At 39.6% G+C, this 17,023-nt stretch overlaps 3 protein-coding genes across 4 annotated transcripts; all 3 read left to right on the plus strand.

The window, feature by feature from the left end:
- The first annotated feature begins 1,093 nt into the window (after positions 1-1,093).
- LOC102789677 (uncharacterized) lies at positions 1,094-8,579 on the plus strand. Its single transcript, XM_006787166.3, has 11 exons — positions 1,094-1,214; positions 2,283-2,338; positions 2,452-2,517; positions 2,620-3,657; positions 4,345-4,453; positions 5,158-5,279; positions 5,761-5,881; positions 5,985-6,121; positions 6,209-6,357; positions 7,552-7,700; positions 7,960-8,579. Exons 1-11 carry the CDS (start codon positions 1,094-1,096, stop codon positions 7,986-7,988), a joined length of 2,097 nt encoding a protein of 698 aa, XP_006787229.3. The 3' UTR covers positions 7,989-8,579.
- Positions 8,580-11,428: 2,849 nt separating this feature from the next.
- Positions 11,429-12,600, plus strand: scpp9 (secretory calcium-binding phosphoprotein 9). Its single transcript, XM_087842524.1, has 8 exons — positions 11,429-11,473; positions 11,557-11,571; positions 11,664-11,828; positions 11,922-12,005; positions 12,088-12,153; positions 12,227-12,292; positions 12,379-12,417; positions 12,541-12,600. The coding sequence occupies exons 1-8, from the start codon at positions 11,429-11,431 to the stop codon at positions 12,598-12,600; spliced, it is 540 nt and encodes a 179-aa protein (XP_087698650.1).
- Positions 12,601-14,297: 1,697 nt separating this feature from the next.
- odam (odontogenic, ameloblast associated) lies at positions 14,298-16,821 on the plus strand. Of its 2 annotated transcripts, none has more exons than XM_087842525.1 (9): positions 14,298-14,357; positions 14,445-14,480; positions 14,568-14,615; positions 14,762-15,007; positions 15,137-15,193; positions 15,285-15,407; positions 16,418-16,450; positions 16,560-16,643; positions 16,786-16,821. In XM_087842525.1, exons 1-9 carry the CDS (start codon positions 14,298-14,300, stop codon positions 16,819-16,821), a joined length of 723 nt encoding a protein of 240 aa, XP_087698651.1. The 2 variants fall into 2 exon arrangements, with proteins under 2 accessions (XP_087698651.1, XP_087698652.1); XM_087842526.1 differs by having other exon boundaries at positions 14,451-14,480.
- Positions 16,822-17,023: the final 202 nt, after the last annotated feature.

Consider the following 17,023-nt stretch of genomic DNA (forward strand, 5'->3'; position numbering starts at 1 on the left):
CACATCTAAAACCTGCAGGTCATCGGCCCTCAAGGCCTGGAGTTTCCCACCCCTGGTTAATTGAGTCTATTCACCAGGGATTTGAAGTTTTCTGTCTAACTGATATGGAAATCTGAAGTTTGAGTTTGATAATGGATTTTCTGTTGGTGTCATCAAGGATGAATACAGCTGACAAACAAAGAAATATTTCTGACAGGACACAAATGAATATGAAGCCCTTCTCTCAGGATCAGCATCATGCCAAGCCCTGTACTGGTGCTGCTTTTAAGTAGGTGATAAAATCATTGCAAAAACAGAGTCTGTACAATTCTAAAAAGCTTTAAAGTCAATATTTGGTTTGACCCTCTTTATTCCTCAAAAGAGCCTAAACTCTCTTAGACAACCTTTCTTGTCATTTCTTTAAGCAGTCTTTGGGAATAGTACTCCAGGCTTCATGAAGAACATTCAAAGCTCTTTATTTGATGTTGGCTGCCTTTTGTTCTGTTCTCTGTCAGGATGAGCTCACACTGCTTCAGTAATGTTGAGGTCTGGGTTCTGGGGAGAACAATCCATATGTCCAGTGTTCTACAGTTTGTCTATACAGATATGCTTTTACTGCAGTAGTGCTTTTGGGATCATTTACTGAAAAATGAACCAGATGGTACTGGATGGTTGATCAAAATCTGACAGCACTTTTCTGTGCTTGTAAATAAATAAATTTTTACAAGATCCCCAACACCACTGGCTGAAATGCTGCCCAAACCATAACAGAGTAGTGTTTAACAGATGGCTGTAGACTCTGTTGCCCCACTCTCCTGAACTCCTCTATACATGCATGCAAATTATCTTCAGTAACAAAAATGAAACCTGTCAAAATCTGTTATGAACCCTGGAGCGTTCTTTTTAAAACTTATTTTCATTTTTTGGGAAACAGACACACAATTCTTTTGAAGTATATCGCCCAACAGAAGCTCAGTGTGGGAGTGGGATCCCTTTGTCCGCCTCTCTCTTTATCTCTGTTTCCCAAAGGCCCTCCCAAAGTTAGCAGAGGCATCCTAAACCCTGAAAAAAAAACCTGTATGTGTGTGTGTGTGTGTGTGTGTGTGTGTGTTGAATGCTTAGTTTGTGTGGACAGAGTGTGCACTGTCTTGAATACAAAAGGACATCTTCACAGGTTCAGCACAGGCACGCTGCTGTTTTTGCGGGATACTTTTTCTTGCGACTGCCAGCCTCAGGTAAAATCCTAATTTCTGTGACACACAGAGTTTCATTTCTCATTTATTTTACCTTTATTTATACAGGTAGTTCTACTGAGGCTCAATGTCTCCTTTAAAAGACAGACCTCTTTTCAGACAAAATGAGCAATAAATTACAGCAATAAAAGAACCAATAAAATAGCTAGAATTAATAGTGCTTTGCAACTCCATTTATATATAGCAAAACAGTAATGTGCGTTTGACATTCATCTTGTTCACTAACTAGTTACTGCATTTAAACTATTGCTTGCTGTATGTGGCGACTGCTGGCTTGATTACTTAGGGCCACAGCTTTATGCTGGTGAGCTATTGATGCCGATGCTTTGATACTTTTGTAGAAAGTGGTGGCACTATTTAATATGTGCTCCATATTTGGAAGTACTAATTTGGTGCATATAATTTAGAGAAATATCATATCTAAATGTTTTTATAATGTCTATTAATTTTTATTAAAGATGGAGCAATCATGTAATAGAGTAGTTATAATAGTGTCTTTGGTGACTTTTAAATTATTCAAAGTATAAAGATTCATTTATTGCTTTGGTGTGTACACACCCAGCATTACTTTCACATCTGAGAACTGTGCTGAGAGCTATTTTACCAGACAGACCCATTAATATCTTTGTCGTTGGGCTCCAGAGACACAAAAAGTTTGTGGACTTAGTCAAATTTTTCCAGTCTGGTAGCTTCGGGTGTTTACTTTAGCTCTGAATGTGACTTTTGAGAGCGAGGTGCATATCAGAGGCCTGTAACCTTGGCGATAGTGGAGGCTGGGCCCACAGCTCTGCTCGTCATGAATGTGCTGGCAGCATACAGATGCATTCAGTTGTTTCCACTTTGAAAGATGTGCCAAGTTCACATCTTTGTTGTGAAAATGGAGAAGCCAGAGTAGAATGTATTGATAGCTTATGAACAGCTTTTTAGCCTTTAGTGTAATATTTTTCTGAAATATTCAATTCTGTAGTGGTTTCAAAATCTAAAAACTTACATGTTATCCATTTTTAGACAATTTATCCAAGGTTTAAATGATTCACTTTGATCTTACAGGTATGAAGGCCTGCTTAGTATTCCTTTGCTTACTGGCAGCAACATTTGCTCTGTCTGTGAGTAGTAAAGATATTCTTCTTCTTAAATCAATGAGTAAAAATGATCAAAGACAATATGATAATGTGTTCACCATACAATAAATATTACAGATGTTTCTCATTATCTTAAGGTGAAAAGTAAACCTCATGGAAAGCATCATGGGTTGCATAAGAGTTTGCACACAACCAAAGAAAAGGTACAGTAACATCTTCTTCATCTAGAGTTTTAAATTCTAATACTAAATGTATCGTGTCATTTTATACAGTCGATAAATAATTTTCCTTTTCTCCTGCTTCAGGATGCTATCACAGTGGAAGCCAATAAGCCAAAGATCTTACCCACTGTAGTCACATTTGAGGCCAGCAGCCAGGAGCAGGAAGATGAGGAACTGAGTTCCGAAGACAACGCTAACAAGGAAGATGGAGAGAGGGCTGAAAAGCGAGAGAAAAGCACTGCAGTTCTGTTGAGTGAAGAAGAACTGGTAGACCTCCTGACGAAAGAGGCTGAAGAGGAAGATGAAGCTGAAGTAAGAGAGCTGGAGGAGGAAGAAGTAGAAGCTGACAAAGCCAAGGTTGAGTCTAGTGAGGTGGTTGAGGTCGCTGAGGATCAGGAGAAGTTGGATGAGAATTCAGAGACAAAGAAACATTTGCTGGATGAGGAAGAAGCGAAAGAAGACAGTGTGGAAGATGTGATAGAGGAGAAGGTGCAGAAGATGACTCATTCAGAAAGGAAGGAAGAGCCTACTGAAGCACTGCTAGAGGAAGATGGCAGCACAGAATCAGTGATTCCAATCAATCTGGACTATGCTGCTGATAGTAGCCTCCTACAACCTCTACAGACTGCATCAGCTAACGACAAAACCCACTCTGATGACGCCAAGCCTACTTCAAAAACAGACATCAGAGAGAAAGAAACCAGTGGGAAAGAAATGGCCAATATCGCTGATGACTATGAACAAGGCATGCAAAACACAGAGGCAGCACACAGTGAGGAGGTGTCTGATCAGACACAGGACAAAGATTCCTCAGACCAAGACGTAAGCGCCAAGAAAGAACCTGAAGCAAATGTGGATCATCCAGAGCCAAAGGGCGATGCAGAGCTTGAATTGAGGGCTACTCTATCTGGAAAGGAGGGAGAGAAGAGTAAGAATGTGGGTGGAAGTCACACTAAGGGGAAAACGAGGAAGCAAAAGAAAAACCAAAGGTCAAGGAAGCACTCTCCGGACAGGGAGGAAACACAACCCGGACAAGAAGAGGGCCGACAGGATCCTGAGTCTGAGAGCAGCAGCACTGACAATACAGACCAAAAGACAAAGAGGAGAAGGGCAGGAAAATGGGTAATGCTTATATTACCTATATTTTCTTTCTTTACAGTAGATTATCATTATTATTTTGGCCTTTTAGGCATCATTGGATAAAGATAGAAAGACAGGAAAGCAGGGAAAGAAAAAGAGAGGAAGACAAGTTTAGACTCAAACCCTCTTGGTGCCATTTTAAAATCAGCCCACAGTGAAAATGTTTTAAGAACTGATAGTTAAAATTAATTATTGAGTTTAAGCTGGAGTAATTTCCTTGGTAAGGAGGTAACAGAGGACATAATCTGCCCTGCACACTGCATCTACAAATCACCTGTGAATATCTTGAAGTGGTTAAAGGAGATATATCTCCCTGTCAGTGGGCTTTTTTCATTTGTGAAACTGACCCAGCTAATTAGCCTGCTAGAGATCAGTGCAGTGCAAGTAAAAGAAGAAGATTTCACTTGCAAGTTTAAGGCTTTTAAAGCTCTCGGCAAGTTTACGGCTAACCTTTGACAGCATTGGCAACATTTAGCAGCACAAATCAGCCCAAAGTTTACAAAAAAAGCTGATATTGCAGTTTTCATTGGGGCAACTTGACCTTTATTTTTCCTCTTTCTATAGTACCTTCACGTTATTACTAATATTATTAGTACTAGGAGGAGGAAAAGGAGAAGGATTTTATACATGCATGAGTCTGCCTTTACATGTCTTTTTGTACTTTCCCAGGGTCCTTTAGTTGGTGTGAATCCGGTGCAGATAAGAGCCGCAGCCGAACTGTACCCAAGGTCCAGGCCCTCTCTTGGTGGAGACATACAACTCCCAGAAACCCCTACTGGTTATTTTTTTTTCTGTTGATTGTTTCTGTTGAAGGCTTCCTCCTTAGCCTTCTGTGACATGATTACTGGTATTTCTAGGTCCATTAGTAAAGCCAGATATTTTCTGTAAGTTGACAGTTATGTAAGCAAAAGATGATATGATATTTTATCTTTATCATGATATGATAAAGATAAAAGGAATTAACAACATCTCTAATTTAACACAAGATAGAAATAAATGTAAATAATACAGGCTGGTGAAAGGCTCCACTTCAAGGAAGTTTAACATTGTTTTAAATTTAACGTTATCGTTCATATAACGTGTTATTCTTACAGTATAGAACTGCTGAGTGTCTGGTCAGCAGCAGCATTCACTATATACTGACTAATACACCATCCGAATAGTCTCACATGGGGAAACTGCTGACTGAATCATTTTGCTTAAACTTCCGCATGAATAGTGCCTCTCTGCTTCACAGTCACTATCAAAACACAGCTCTGCAGGCTTAAAAGTGAATAAGAGAGATCAAGTCGAATTTAATCGCTATACCAACTCTATACTAAAGGAATGTAGAGGATGATGTGAGCTTATTGTAGCGTACTGGGCTCTATTGCAAGAAAAACTTTAAAACAAGCTAAGAAAATAAATAATTTATCTCACTGATTCTAGAAATCAGGTGAATTATGGGCCAGAGATCCAACCGGTGTTTGCGTTTTCTTCCAGATCCATGTGAAAACTTCCGTTGCAAACGTGGAAAAACATGCAAACTTGATGCGGACAATAAGCCAGGGTGTGTGTGTCAAGAACCGTCAGAGTGCCCTCCCAGTGTGAATGAGTTTGACTATGTAAGTATGTTGATGCCTATAAAAGAAATGTCACACTTACATATTGTTATTCATTTATGCTCATACATTTTATGTGATGCTCTGTGGTTGTGACACACTTGTCTGCAGCAGCCTTGTGAAGCTTTCATATTGTTTATTGAGGAGAAAAAGGAAAAAGTACAGATGTCATTGTGGGCATTTTGACTTGATTGAAAGACAAAGCAGAGAATACTTTTGTTTTAATATTAGCTCTAACTAGCCTGCCTGTTATGGTGAGCAAGCAGGTTTTCTTTTCATATTATTTGACCCAGATTGCTTGTTGTGAGAAGGTCAAGGGTCTGATAGTAGGCTGAAGGTGAGCTGTAAACCACAAATATGGAATTTTATCTTTGTATTGTGTCTTCCTTTCCTCACAAGTCCTGCCTGCATAAACTCTTCGAGGACAGTGGCTAGAAGTTGATCTTCTCTCTTCATTTATTTAAACACAAATGTTTTTGTTTAGGTTTGTGGGACAGACAACAAAACCTATGACACATCATGTGAACTCTTTGCTACTAAATGCAACTTAGAGGGCACTAAGAAAGGACACAGACTTCACCTAGACTACACTGGACCATGCAAATGTGAGACTGTATTTAAACACTGTACAAACTGTATAATTTAGTATGGTGAAGAAAGAACTAATTAAAATATCTGATGCTTTTTTTTCTGTCCTCTCTGTCTCAGTGATACCTCCATGTGTGGACACTGAGCGGGTGCAGTTTCCTCTACGAATGAGAGATTGGCTCAAAAACGTGCTGCTCCAGCTCTACGAACATGACTCCATAACTCCTGGCTTTCTCACTCCTAAACAGCGTTTCAGAGTAAGGCTTACTACTCCAACAGCTCTTTACAACTACTGTGTTTAAGTGACTGAAACCAGCCAAAGTGTGGTCTCCTGTATTCTTCAGGTGAAGAAAATCTTTGAGAGTGAGAGGCGCCTTCATGCAGGCAATCACTCTGTTGAGCTTCTCGCACAGGACTTTGAGAAGAACTATAACATGTACATCTACCCAGTACACTGGCAGTTTGCTCAGCTGGACCAGCACCCATCTGATAGGTACATTTTTATACACTGGTTTTGCATAGCAGTATCTTCTTTTTAAAAAAGCTAGCTAGATAGGGGAGTTATTGGTTATTGAAAGATATATATGTCATAGATGACCGACAGGCTGTAAAAAACAAATCCTTAATCACACACTTGATTTGGCAGCTTTTTCCACCAGATACCCTTCCTGTTTCAACACCAAAAGGCATTTGCGCCTCTTCCTGGTCTCTAACCAGAGACCTTGAACATGTCAGGTGAATGTGTAAACCACTACGCCAGGAGTCGGCAACCCTGGGAAGGGTTAACTGATGGCACGACCATAGCTGGACTGGCCAGCGTTTGTTTTCATTCAAAGGCTTTATGGCTTTTCCTATAATACCTGGTGGGCCGGTCTCTAGTCAAAATGCCCGGGCTGATTTTTTGTCCCAGTCCAGCCCTGGGCACGACACACAGTGAATTAATCTGAGAAGGTGCATTAAAAAATAAATGGCCGGGCCAGCGGTGCACATCACAAATTAGCTCACATAGACACATTAGTTGTACTGGTTATCTAACAACCCCAACTACCAGATTCAATTTGTAATTGGCTAAAAATCACTTAGCCTACTGGTGAGAGGGACGTTGCTAGCTGTCAGTTTTTTCAAGCGATGTTGAAATTTCCACATTCCGACACTTCAAATGCTTCAGGAGCTGCCCGCTCAGCGCAGCAACTGTTAATATAAAGCGTTATTAAATTTATTGCTAATGCAATTATATGGCACATTGACTTCTGAGGAAAAATCAAATAGGCAAAAATAACTGTAACAAGTAAGCAAAAGCAAATCAAAAGTATTCATATAGCACCTGTCTAGATAAGAATAGCAAAGTGCTTCACAAGGATAATCAACAAACAAAAACACAACTATTAAAACACATTAATAATATCTACTAGTTAAAAGCAAGCTTATAAAAATATGCTGTGAGCTGCTCTTTAAAAGTTTCATGCACAGATCTCAAATGTAGTGGTGTCCTTTAGTTTTCAGTCCAGAACAAGGACCCACAAACGATTTTTGGTCTGAAGGCTTCAATGACCTGTAACAACAATAACAATAACTAGTACAATAACTAACAATTGAGGGCCACTCAACAATAACTAAACACTTACTCAGTCATCCTGCGCACTCTGTTTGCTCACAGTGATCAAAAACAGTTCTTTTTCCTCTACAGGTTTTTGTCCCACTCAGAGCTGGCCCCGCTCAGGGTCCCCCTGGTGCCAATGGAGCACTGCACCTCTCGCTTCTTTCAGGAGTGCGATGCTGACAAAGACAAACTGGTATCATTTAAGGAGTGGATCACCTGTTTTGATATCAGGAATGGTGAGAGGTTCATCGTTTCTTATATTTGTGAGAAACCTTCCCATAAATGATGCAGTACGTTCATGGTCAAGGCCTATATAATTGCATAGATAGTAGAGGTTTCAGAAATGTGATGCTTCAATCTGAATATATCTTCCAAGATTTAAGATGAAAACCCAGCATGTTGCTCTAAAATATGTTCAGAATTTGATGTTTTCTGGTACTGTTAGTTGATAATTTAAATGCAAACTCTAACTCTTTGTAACTTGTCTCTCTGCAGAGGACATGGATGCCAACCTGCTTTTCTGAGCTTTGCTTTGTTCCTCATCTACTACATAAGCTTGCAAAAGCTGCTCCAGTGTTGTAGCTTGAACATCTGGCTGTTGGAGTTCTGTCTATTCAAAATGATACAGTACACGCTCTGACAAGTACAGATGAAACAAACCCATGTTACCTCCCGCTATAAACAAAGCTTTGTGTAAGGCTAAGCATGGACATTTAAATCACTGATCTGTAATTTAGACTGAGCTGCTAGAACCGTCTATTAGAAGAAAGAAGTAGTTATTTTTTTGCTGGCTGCGTTCAAAATCTTTACTACAATGCACTCCAAACTGGGGCAAAGTTATTGCAGCTTGATGGTAGAAAAAACACTGTGCAGTACACAGTGCCAGGTAGTACCACAATTAGTAGCAGACAATTGCAGATTCCTGTTTGATACTAGCAAATGTAAAATAGCACCTGTATTGGCTAACTTAGTAGCAAATGTGTACATGTTTGTCCTCATATATTATGTTTCCTTACACTGCTAACTAAAGGCAATAGACAGCAAAGAAGTTCACAATTTCAGAATATTTCAATAAACTCTGTTGCTTATTGATGTTTGTGCTGAAATAAAGTCTCCTACAAAAAGACTCTGGTAAATATCATTTCATGTTCTGATATCTTTTCTTCATTCCTTTTCTTTTTTGTGTGTGTTTGTGTTACTTCATGAGATGAATAGCTCTTCAACAATGGTTTTTAAGAATGCAAGTCACTGGTAGTTGATTTTGGTTTGCCGCTTGATCCTAAATAATGGCCTGCTGTAACGCGACAAAGCAAAAAATAACCTGCTGCTTGGTCATGATGATTACGGCATCTCGTTTTTATGAGATAAAGCATTCTCATTGGACCTTTTCTGGTGATCGCCGAGTCTGACGCCTTCTATATAAGTAAAGAAAGAAGCGGCGCTTCACCTGCTGATCATCTGCTGCTTGCACTGAGCTAAAACATGTACTGCATGCTGTGGGTTATCTTTCAGAGCCTGGCCCTCGTGGTGGAGAGTGGTGTGTCTTCAGGGAGTGCTGAGGCACTTGCCAATAGGGGAGTGAACAACAATGGAGGACCAGGAGCTGCCAACGGTGCAAACGCTGGGGCTCAAAATGGGGTTCCACTGACTGGTCAGCCCTTTGTGGCACAAGTAGTCCAAGTTGGTAATACTTTGTTTATCCAGCCACTTGGGAACCCTGTAGGTCAGGCTCCACCGCAACAACTAATTCCAGTTGCAGTTCTCCCAAAAGGTGGAGCTTTTCTCATGGGCCAGGCAGGAGGAGCCACCATGAATCTGCAAGGGCCAGGGACGCAGCAAGCTGGAGGTGGGCTGTTTGCAGTGCAGCCACAGAGAAATGTCGGCGGAGGGCCTCAGAGTGTCGTGTTGACCCCTGGCCAAGTGCAGCTGATGTCAGCAGTCGGGCAAAATATCCCACAACCCTTGGGCGGTGTTGTTGGTGCTGCAAAGCCGAGCGGCAAGCTGAGGTTTCGACGGTCAGTCGCAGCTCGCCTCAGGAGGACGCAGTCTCCGGTGGTGAAGACTACGCCAGCTGAAGATGAGGAAGAATGCTCTGGGGTAGATACTGAGGAGAAGCAAGTGGAATGAGACGAAGCATTTTTCACCGATTCATTGCTAAACACTGATTGTGGTTCTCCTTAATACCTGTTGACACTTTACTGTTGTAGATCACTGTAACTAATGACCAATAAATGATTGAACTCCTATTGCACAAAACAAATCTGTTAAGTCTGTCTTGAACAAAACACTGAATAAATTCAGCAGGGTCATGGGTGTGCCTCCATCTGATGGCTGTTATTTTCATATAAGAGGCTGATAAAAATACACACAGCCTTCTGTTTACAATACACGGCTTCAAGTTACTTCCAGATGGTCTCTCTTGAACATTTGAAAACCATAAATCTGTCACATCAGCATGAAATTCCTGGTACAGCTTGTTTTCTTTTGGAAAAAAACTACCTAAAATAATATAGATGAACAACTGCATTTGCATTAGAGAGAACCTTTTGTCCTTTAAAACTGAAAACAGAAAAAAATAGTTTCTTAATTGTAACTGCATGACAGTGTGTAATTAGCTCCAGACCAAACTTCCACAGAGGGTGTTTACCTGGTCTGCTGTCAGCTGCAGAGTCAGCAAAAGGAAAAACATTCCCAGACTACTTCGGTATATGACAAAGTAACCATCCAACCAAACAGTAATGTATGTAATAGCTCTGAACATGTGCTCATGAAACAAGCTATAGGCTTTTTGTTTTCATTTTCTTGTTAAATTTCAGAATTTTATTACTGATTAACTGATTTCCCGAGGGTCACTGTGAGTGAGTGTGTACATTGGTTGAGAGTGTGGTGTGTGGGTGGGCAAATAAAAAGTTTGTCACTGTTATAAAGTCATCACAAATTACAGTAAGGCACCCAGCCATGTCTGAGGCACTTATTTTAACTTTTAATTATAAAACAGCAGCAGGCAACATGCCATTTATACCGCTAGACATGAATCAAATCACAAGATGCCATTTAGGCCCGGGTGTTTTCATGAAGTCACAAACATCTTCTCATAAACAGTCTGCATGCAGCTTGACACAGTAAAGGTGAAATGTTGGATTAAATTTAACACTATAACATATTCTTTTAGATACATGTGGTTCTGATACCTCTACATCGTCAGCGTGATTTAAAAAAAACAATCCTTAAACCCAAATTTGTACTTCTTTTTGCTTAAAATACATCAACTGTGACCAACAAATTGCACAAAAAATGATACAAATTAAAACTCATACATCCAAATTGATATTTTATTTCTTTCAAAATAAAAAGAAGGTTCAATAAACACTCTAGTTTAAGAAACAATTAGAATTTTCTGGCAATTATGTTGTTGTTCAGGCTTAACGGGGTAAAGCCTGAACACAAGCACACACATGCACCTATTTTTTTACAGTGTGATCTACAAAAGCTCTTGATGACTATGATGTCAGTTGTTTGCCTCTTGTAACCACAACCCACAACATTAACGAGGTCCATGCTGGGTTTAAGTCAGCTTCCAGAAGCCTCTAGAAACCCTTTCCGCGACAATGAATCACTGCGTTATTTTTTTGTGGTCACTCAGCTCTGTCAAGAACAATGTCAGTGTGTCAACTGGCTGAAGTTTCTTTGAAAACAGGGACTTTGCTGCATTACATTTCTTTAAATCTTGTATTGTAGAGAAACCATAGATGCCATATTGCAACTTCCCATGACACGCAAGTGACAAATATAGCATGTGAATAAGGCAGTGTTCTCCTCTCTAATTGGCTCATAATAATCTCTTTGACTGATAAAAGGTGTCTTTGAAACAGAGAGTTACTGTCAGCTTTCTGGGCACATAACAGTTGAAGCCAGAGCAAAAACGTACAAGGTCTGTGTGTTTTTACACGATTCAAGGTGCAAAATGAAGCTTTTTCTCTTCGCAGCATTTGTAGCAACCCTCAGCTATGTGAGTAGTCAATCTATCTATCCATCTATCCATATGTGTATATATCTATACTAATGTGTAAATCTCATCTAAATTTATTTCAGGTCAATGCAGGCAAGGTAAGATACAGTCAGACTATGGATGTATGCATACTTTGCACAATAATCGAAATTAGGCCACAGGTAATAAGTCTTTTTCCTGCTCCATGCAGACTGCAAGGCTGCTGGCAGCTATGAATGCAGGGATGTTGAATGGAGGACTCTTAAATGGAGGACTCTTAAATGGAGCAAACCCCGGGATGCTGGTTGGTGGTCTGAATCCACCCATTGTTGCTGGCGGTGGAGCAGGCGTTATAGGGCAGCCCCAGTTTGCTCAGGTCAGTCCACTGCATTTAAGTTTGAGCGACAATATGACTTTTCACTGATATTTTGCAGTGAATCTAAGTAACACTTATTTTTCCTTCTCACAGTTTGTTCCTCGAGTTCCTGCTTTTGTCGTTCCAGCTCAGGTCGGCAATGTGTACCCTTTCCCTGCTGTCCCTGCAGTCAATGCGGTTAGTGAGGCACTTACTGTTGTGGTGTTAAAAACACAAAATTGTTGCAGGTTTAAGAGCATCATCTTTCTTGCTTCTCTAGTACCAGGTTCCTTTCATGGGAGTACCCCAAATGGCACCAATGAATGCTCCTCAGCAACCTGCGATGGTAATCAACCTTTACCTTCAGTGTGTCAGTGGTTATTGTTTGCAGAAATGTTACATTTCCTGTTTTTGTTTAGGGGAACCCTGCTGGTGCTGCTCCACAGCAGCTTCCAGTTCAGCCTGATCCTCTCGGAAGATTCAGGGTAGGAAACAATGAATCTTTTGTCTCAAAGGCTGTGCAATATGAATGAAAACTACACTGGATAAATGTTGCTCTGTGACTCCACAGCGCCAGATTATAAAAGCAGAAAACACCGTGAAGAGTACTGTGGACACTCAGGTGAGACTGCGCAAAATAAACCATAAAAAGTTTTTTAAAAAGTTACTCACAGTTTGTAAAAACCATATTCTGCTAGAAAAGTTACTATTTTTTCTCTTATTATTTTCTCAGATTCCTTCTTCCGCTCCTTCTGCATCACCAACAGCAGCACCCTGCAACAAGGATATTTAAGCTGACACCATTACTGTAACATTAGCTTTGAATTGAATCTACAAGAAATATTGAATATTATAACAATAAAAGTAAACTCCTGTGATTATTCATAAATTGATTACTTTTGTTAAAGTGGTTTGTTACAGTGTGTTCACTTTCTAATAAAATTAATCATACTCTAAATAAAATTTGTCTTGTATGAGTTTTATGCCATAGACCATCAGTGGATCTGTGCTGCCATCTAAAGGACATATATGTTTCATAAAACTACAACTCATGCTAGATAGTGAAGCGGACATCCATAAAATGTTATCAAAAATAATATAAAATAAGATTTTTTAAAAAGATCAAAATAACAAAAATGACTACCAACCCACTTGCCACTAATTCCATTGATAAAGATAATACAGATATACTGAAGTCAAGAAGAATGACTGAACACACATGATACAGCAAACATGATGCAGTTCTGAAACAGCTCCTCCTACAGCTTTTCAGCATATACAGACATACAGAGACAGTTATGTCTCTGCACTATCAGCAAATTCCCAGAACTTAGAACACAACATGTGCTGGTGTGGCATAAAAAAGTGTTAGTTACTGGCATTATGTACAGGTGCGCATAAAACTGATGATGGTTCAGCTCAAGCAAGTTGCTTCACTTTCAGGATTGTGCAAGTTTGTTCACAGTCACACTGGTGTGGCCAAATGAATAAAACGGAGCCATTTGAACCATGCAAATGGATTGGATTGCAATTATGTCGCGCTTTAATATAATTCTTTACAAAACAAGTGATATTCACACCCACTTTTATTCTGTGCACACACAGAAATGGGTCCATGAGGGGAAGTTTGGGGTTCTGAATCTTTCCCAAGGACACTTTAACATGTGCGATTGCACCAGGCACATTTGAAGACTTCTTTAACTGTAATAAAATATTAGTGAGCACAATGTATAAATAAATAGACTGGTATAATGGCTGGTGTAAGTGAAACCTGGTGAACATAACACTGAGTACACTCAACCATTAGTACAAATGATTCACCAATTAGATGCCAACATCAGACTGAGTGGGATGTGACAAATGTTTGAATATATGCTCAAACTTTCTGCTTTTCTTTTTTTTCTCATGACATACAAAAGTTCCTTTTGGAATTATAATAATTATGAAATGCAGTGTTACACTTTACACAAGCTTTTCTTACTTTAAGAGATCACAGAACCAAAGTGAAGAATGTACACAGTACACCTGGATGCTACAGTGATGACCTCAACATGCAGCTCTGGTGATTTTGTAATTTCTGTATTTGCATAAAGTTTTAAACTGAGATTATTTGGACTCTTTTTAACAACTTGAAACAGAACGCGTCATGGTCTTTAGAGACATGACTTACACCTAATTACACACTTACCTGCTCTGTGTTGTAAGTGTCTGAGTCTGTTGCCATGAGAAATGTCTGTCACACTGACCGCATATTGTTTGGATGGGTCGGTGGTGGACTATATCAGCTCAGATGGGAGGAATTTAAACGTGATGCAGAGAAGGTCGGGAGGCAGACACAGAAAGAGGACACAGAACCAGAGAAAAGGTAACATGAGCTTTTGGTGCTCATTGCTTCTGTGGACATATTCTTTGTGAAATGTATGTGGTTGTATGATGCTCAGCAAACTTCTGTGCTTGCACTGAGTTTGTCTGTACACACTGCAGGACATCATGAAGCTGCACACTGCTCTACTGCTGATTTGTCTGTTTAGGACAAGCTTTGCTCTGCCAGTAAGTTATAGCTTTATAGTGTATCTACATAAAATGCTGTGTTAAACATCACATTTAATGTTTTGACAACTGTTTCTTTGACAATAGGTCCAGATTGGAATTATTGCAAGCAATAGCAATGAGGTAATGAGCTTCTAAAGCCTTTCTATGTGTTGGGCAGCTAAAGAAACAACATTAGTCATAATAATTCTGCTCTTCTTGTATATTCAGATCCTGAGACTGAATGCATTAGCTCTTGCAGCTATGGGACAAGCGCAGGTATGCATCGTGCTTATGAGATGCCAATTACCATGCAGCTCTTTGTTGCCTTGACTAACTCTGTGCCTTCTTCAGTGAAATGTTAAAATATCTGCATTAAAAAAAAAACCCACTGACGTTGACATGACCAGACACTCTTTCTGCAGGGCTCTTCAATATTGCCCCAGTTTGTGCTGCAGCAGCAGCAGCCTGAGGTGCTGCTTACCCCACAGGTGGTGAACTTAAACCCTCAAGTGGCAGGCCCTTTTGGTCCACAGGGACCCCTACTGGTCCCCAACCAGGGCAACCAGTTTACACCCATGTTTTTCCCCAATGGTCAACAAGAGCAGCTTGGACCTCAACCGGACCCCAACAATCCTAACATTCCTCAGCAGGCACAAAACCCTATGCAGGTAGAATATAGCAGGCTAAAAACACATTTCTGTTTTTATCATTGATTTGTGATGTGATTGGATGTGCTGAAATGTATTTTCCGTCTAAAAATGAGGAATTAACCATTCCTTTTAAACTTTTATTTTCAGATGTTTCCACAGTTTCAGTATCCATCTTACAGATTTCCTCAGTTTCATAGGCCTCAGGTATGAAATCAAACATCCTGCCCTCTTTGCAAGAGTTAATACAGTTATTTACATGCTCAGTGGAGATTTAAATTGTTTCTGTCGTCCACAGGGTTTCCCTTACTTTGTACCAGCTTATGGCTATCCCCAGCAGAGGAATAATGCAGGGCTGCAGCCCAACAACGGTCAGCAGAACCTGGAAAGAACAACACAGAGACCACAGCTCCCTCTGCAGGTCAGACATGATAAATACAAGCTGGAGTACAGAAAAGCACACACTCTTTGTAAAATGATCAAAAACAAACTGAAGGAATCCCATTTTTAAGAAAAATGACATTTTGAGGAATAATATTTTCATAATAATAATTTAATTATTTAATAATAATAATATTTTATTAAAACCAGGAGAAGTTATGTGGTCACAGTTGCTCCAAGGCAGTAAGGACAGTATCGAAAAGGTTAAAGTACCAACAGTATTAAATAATACAATATCTATCTGTCTGTCTGTCTGTCTGTCTGTCTGTCTGTCTGTCTAAAATAAATATAATAAAATTGTTTTCTCTGGAAAAGGACGTGCAGATATTAAGGGTGTACAACTATTGCAGTGTTATTTGTACTTAAATAATTCTAATGTTTCTACTCTTACTATAAGCATCTTAGGGAAAACTGGACCAACATTTTTTACCTGATATAAGACCAAACACATCTTCTCACTCTACTGACTTTGCACAGATGTATTCAGCAAAAACAGCCGCTAGTAAAACAAACCAAAATGATGGAAAATGCTGCTCCAAGCATCTGTACTACTTTGAAGTCTAAGACCTACAGACAATGATGAGTCAAAGGCAAGGCTTGATGATAATAACATAGCTGCAGATGAATCATGACTGTGTGGGTACATTAGCTGGTATGCAATGACTGCTGTCTGGCATACTGACCACACTGTCAGTCTGTCTTAGCAGATAACTGCTGAATTCATGCCAGCATAGTGGCACATCAGCACTTCAGTGCTGGGTGACAACTCACACATGTAATTATTTATCAGTGCAACTTATGTAAGTTTATTTTGTTTCATGGCAGAGCTCATTTCCTGCTACTTTTATGCAAATCATGCATATAATTCATGGACAGTTTAATGGGTATTTTAAAAAAAACAATGCTGCTACTTAATTACTGTTTATGGCATGTTCTGCTATGACTTTTGAAGCTTGTAATCTAATGTTTATGCTTATCATCTAATTTCAGCAGGCTTCCAAGCCAAAGCCACAGACAGAACATGTAAGTGTTCTCTGCTATTTATTTCACCTAAATTAAACATTAGAATAATAATAAAAAAACAAAAACATTTTGTTTTACTGCTTCATGTTTGTACTTTGTTCTGTCACAGACATGGCCACTGGGGTCAAAGAAAGAGTCTGCCACAGTTCCTCCTGATCCTCGTGGTGATGCATCTGGCCCTGGGGTTGATGAGGTATGATTTTTATACAAGTACAGACCCTTTAAAGGCTTCACATGCACAGGAATTAATGCATGTTGCATATTCATAGAGTCCTTCATTGATGTCATTTGGGAAATTTGATTTTCAGTAATATACCTTTTTCTAATTTCTCTAGGGCCAGGTTAACTTCCCATTCCTGTTTGAGCCTTAGATGTCGCAGCCGTAAGATCATTAGACAACAAATGAGATACTCTGTATTTGGCCACAGCCTGACTGAAACTTGCAGAAATTCTACTGTTTTTTTTCCAGTGCTTTCATACCGTGTTAAATAAAGACGTTTGTCAGATAAATGTGTGTCAGAAAGTTCATTGTTGTACACAGAAATAAAAGCTTGAATTGCAGGAATAATTTTC

Source organism: Neolamprologus brichardi, chromosome 6 (assembly GCF_056152115.1).
Source record: "Neolamprologus brichardi isolate AB-2024 chromosome 6, ASM5615211v1, whole genome shotgun sequence".
In the NCBI taxonomy this organism is placed as follows: domain Eukaryota; kingdom Metazoa; phylum Chordata; class Actinopteri; order Cichliformes; family Cichlidae; genus Neolamprologus; species Neolamprologus brichardi.

Coding starts and splice junctions, on each gene's coding strand:
- scpp9 (XM_087842524.1), top strand. CDS start 11,429: ATGAAGCTTTTTCTCTTCGCAGCATTTGTAGCAACCCTCAGCTAT. Junction 12,006..12,087: donor CTGTCCCTGCAGTCAATGCG/GTTAGTGAGGCA, acceptor TTGCTTCTCTAG/TACCAGGTTCCTTTCATGGG. Junction 12,418..12,540: donor AAAACACCGTGAAGAGTACT/GTGGACACTCAG, acceptor TTATTTTCTCAG/ATTCCTTCTTCCGCTCCTTC.
- odam (XM_087842525.1), top strand. CDS start 14,298: ATGAAGCTGCACACTGCTCTACTGCTGATTTGTCTGTTTAGGACAAGC. Junction 15,008..15,136: donor AGGCACAAAACCCTATGCAG/GTAGAATATAGC, acceptor TTTTATTTTCAG/ATGTTTCCACAGTTTCAGTA. Junction 15,408..16,417: donor GACCACAGCTCCCTCTGCAG/GTCAGACATGAT, acceptor ATCTAATTTCAG/CAGGCTTCCAAGCCAAAGCC.
- LOC102789677 (XM_006787166.3), top strand. CDS start 1,094: ATGCTTAGTTTGTGTGGACAGAGTGTGCACTGTCTTGAATACAAAAGG. Junction 1,215..2,282: donor CTTGCGACTGCCAGCCTCAG/GTAAAATCCTAA, acceptor TTGATCTTACAG/GTATGAAGGCCTGCTTAGTA. Junction 6,358..7,551: donor GACCAGCACCCATCTGATAG/GTACATTTTTAT, acceptor TTTCCTCTACAG/GTTTTTGTCCCACTCAGAGC.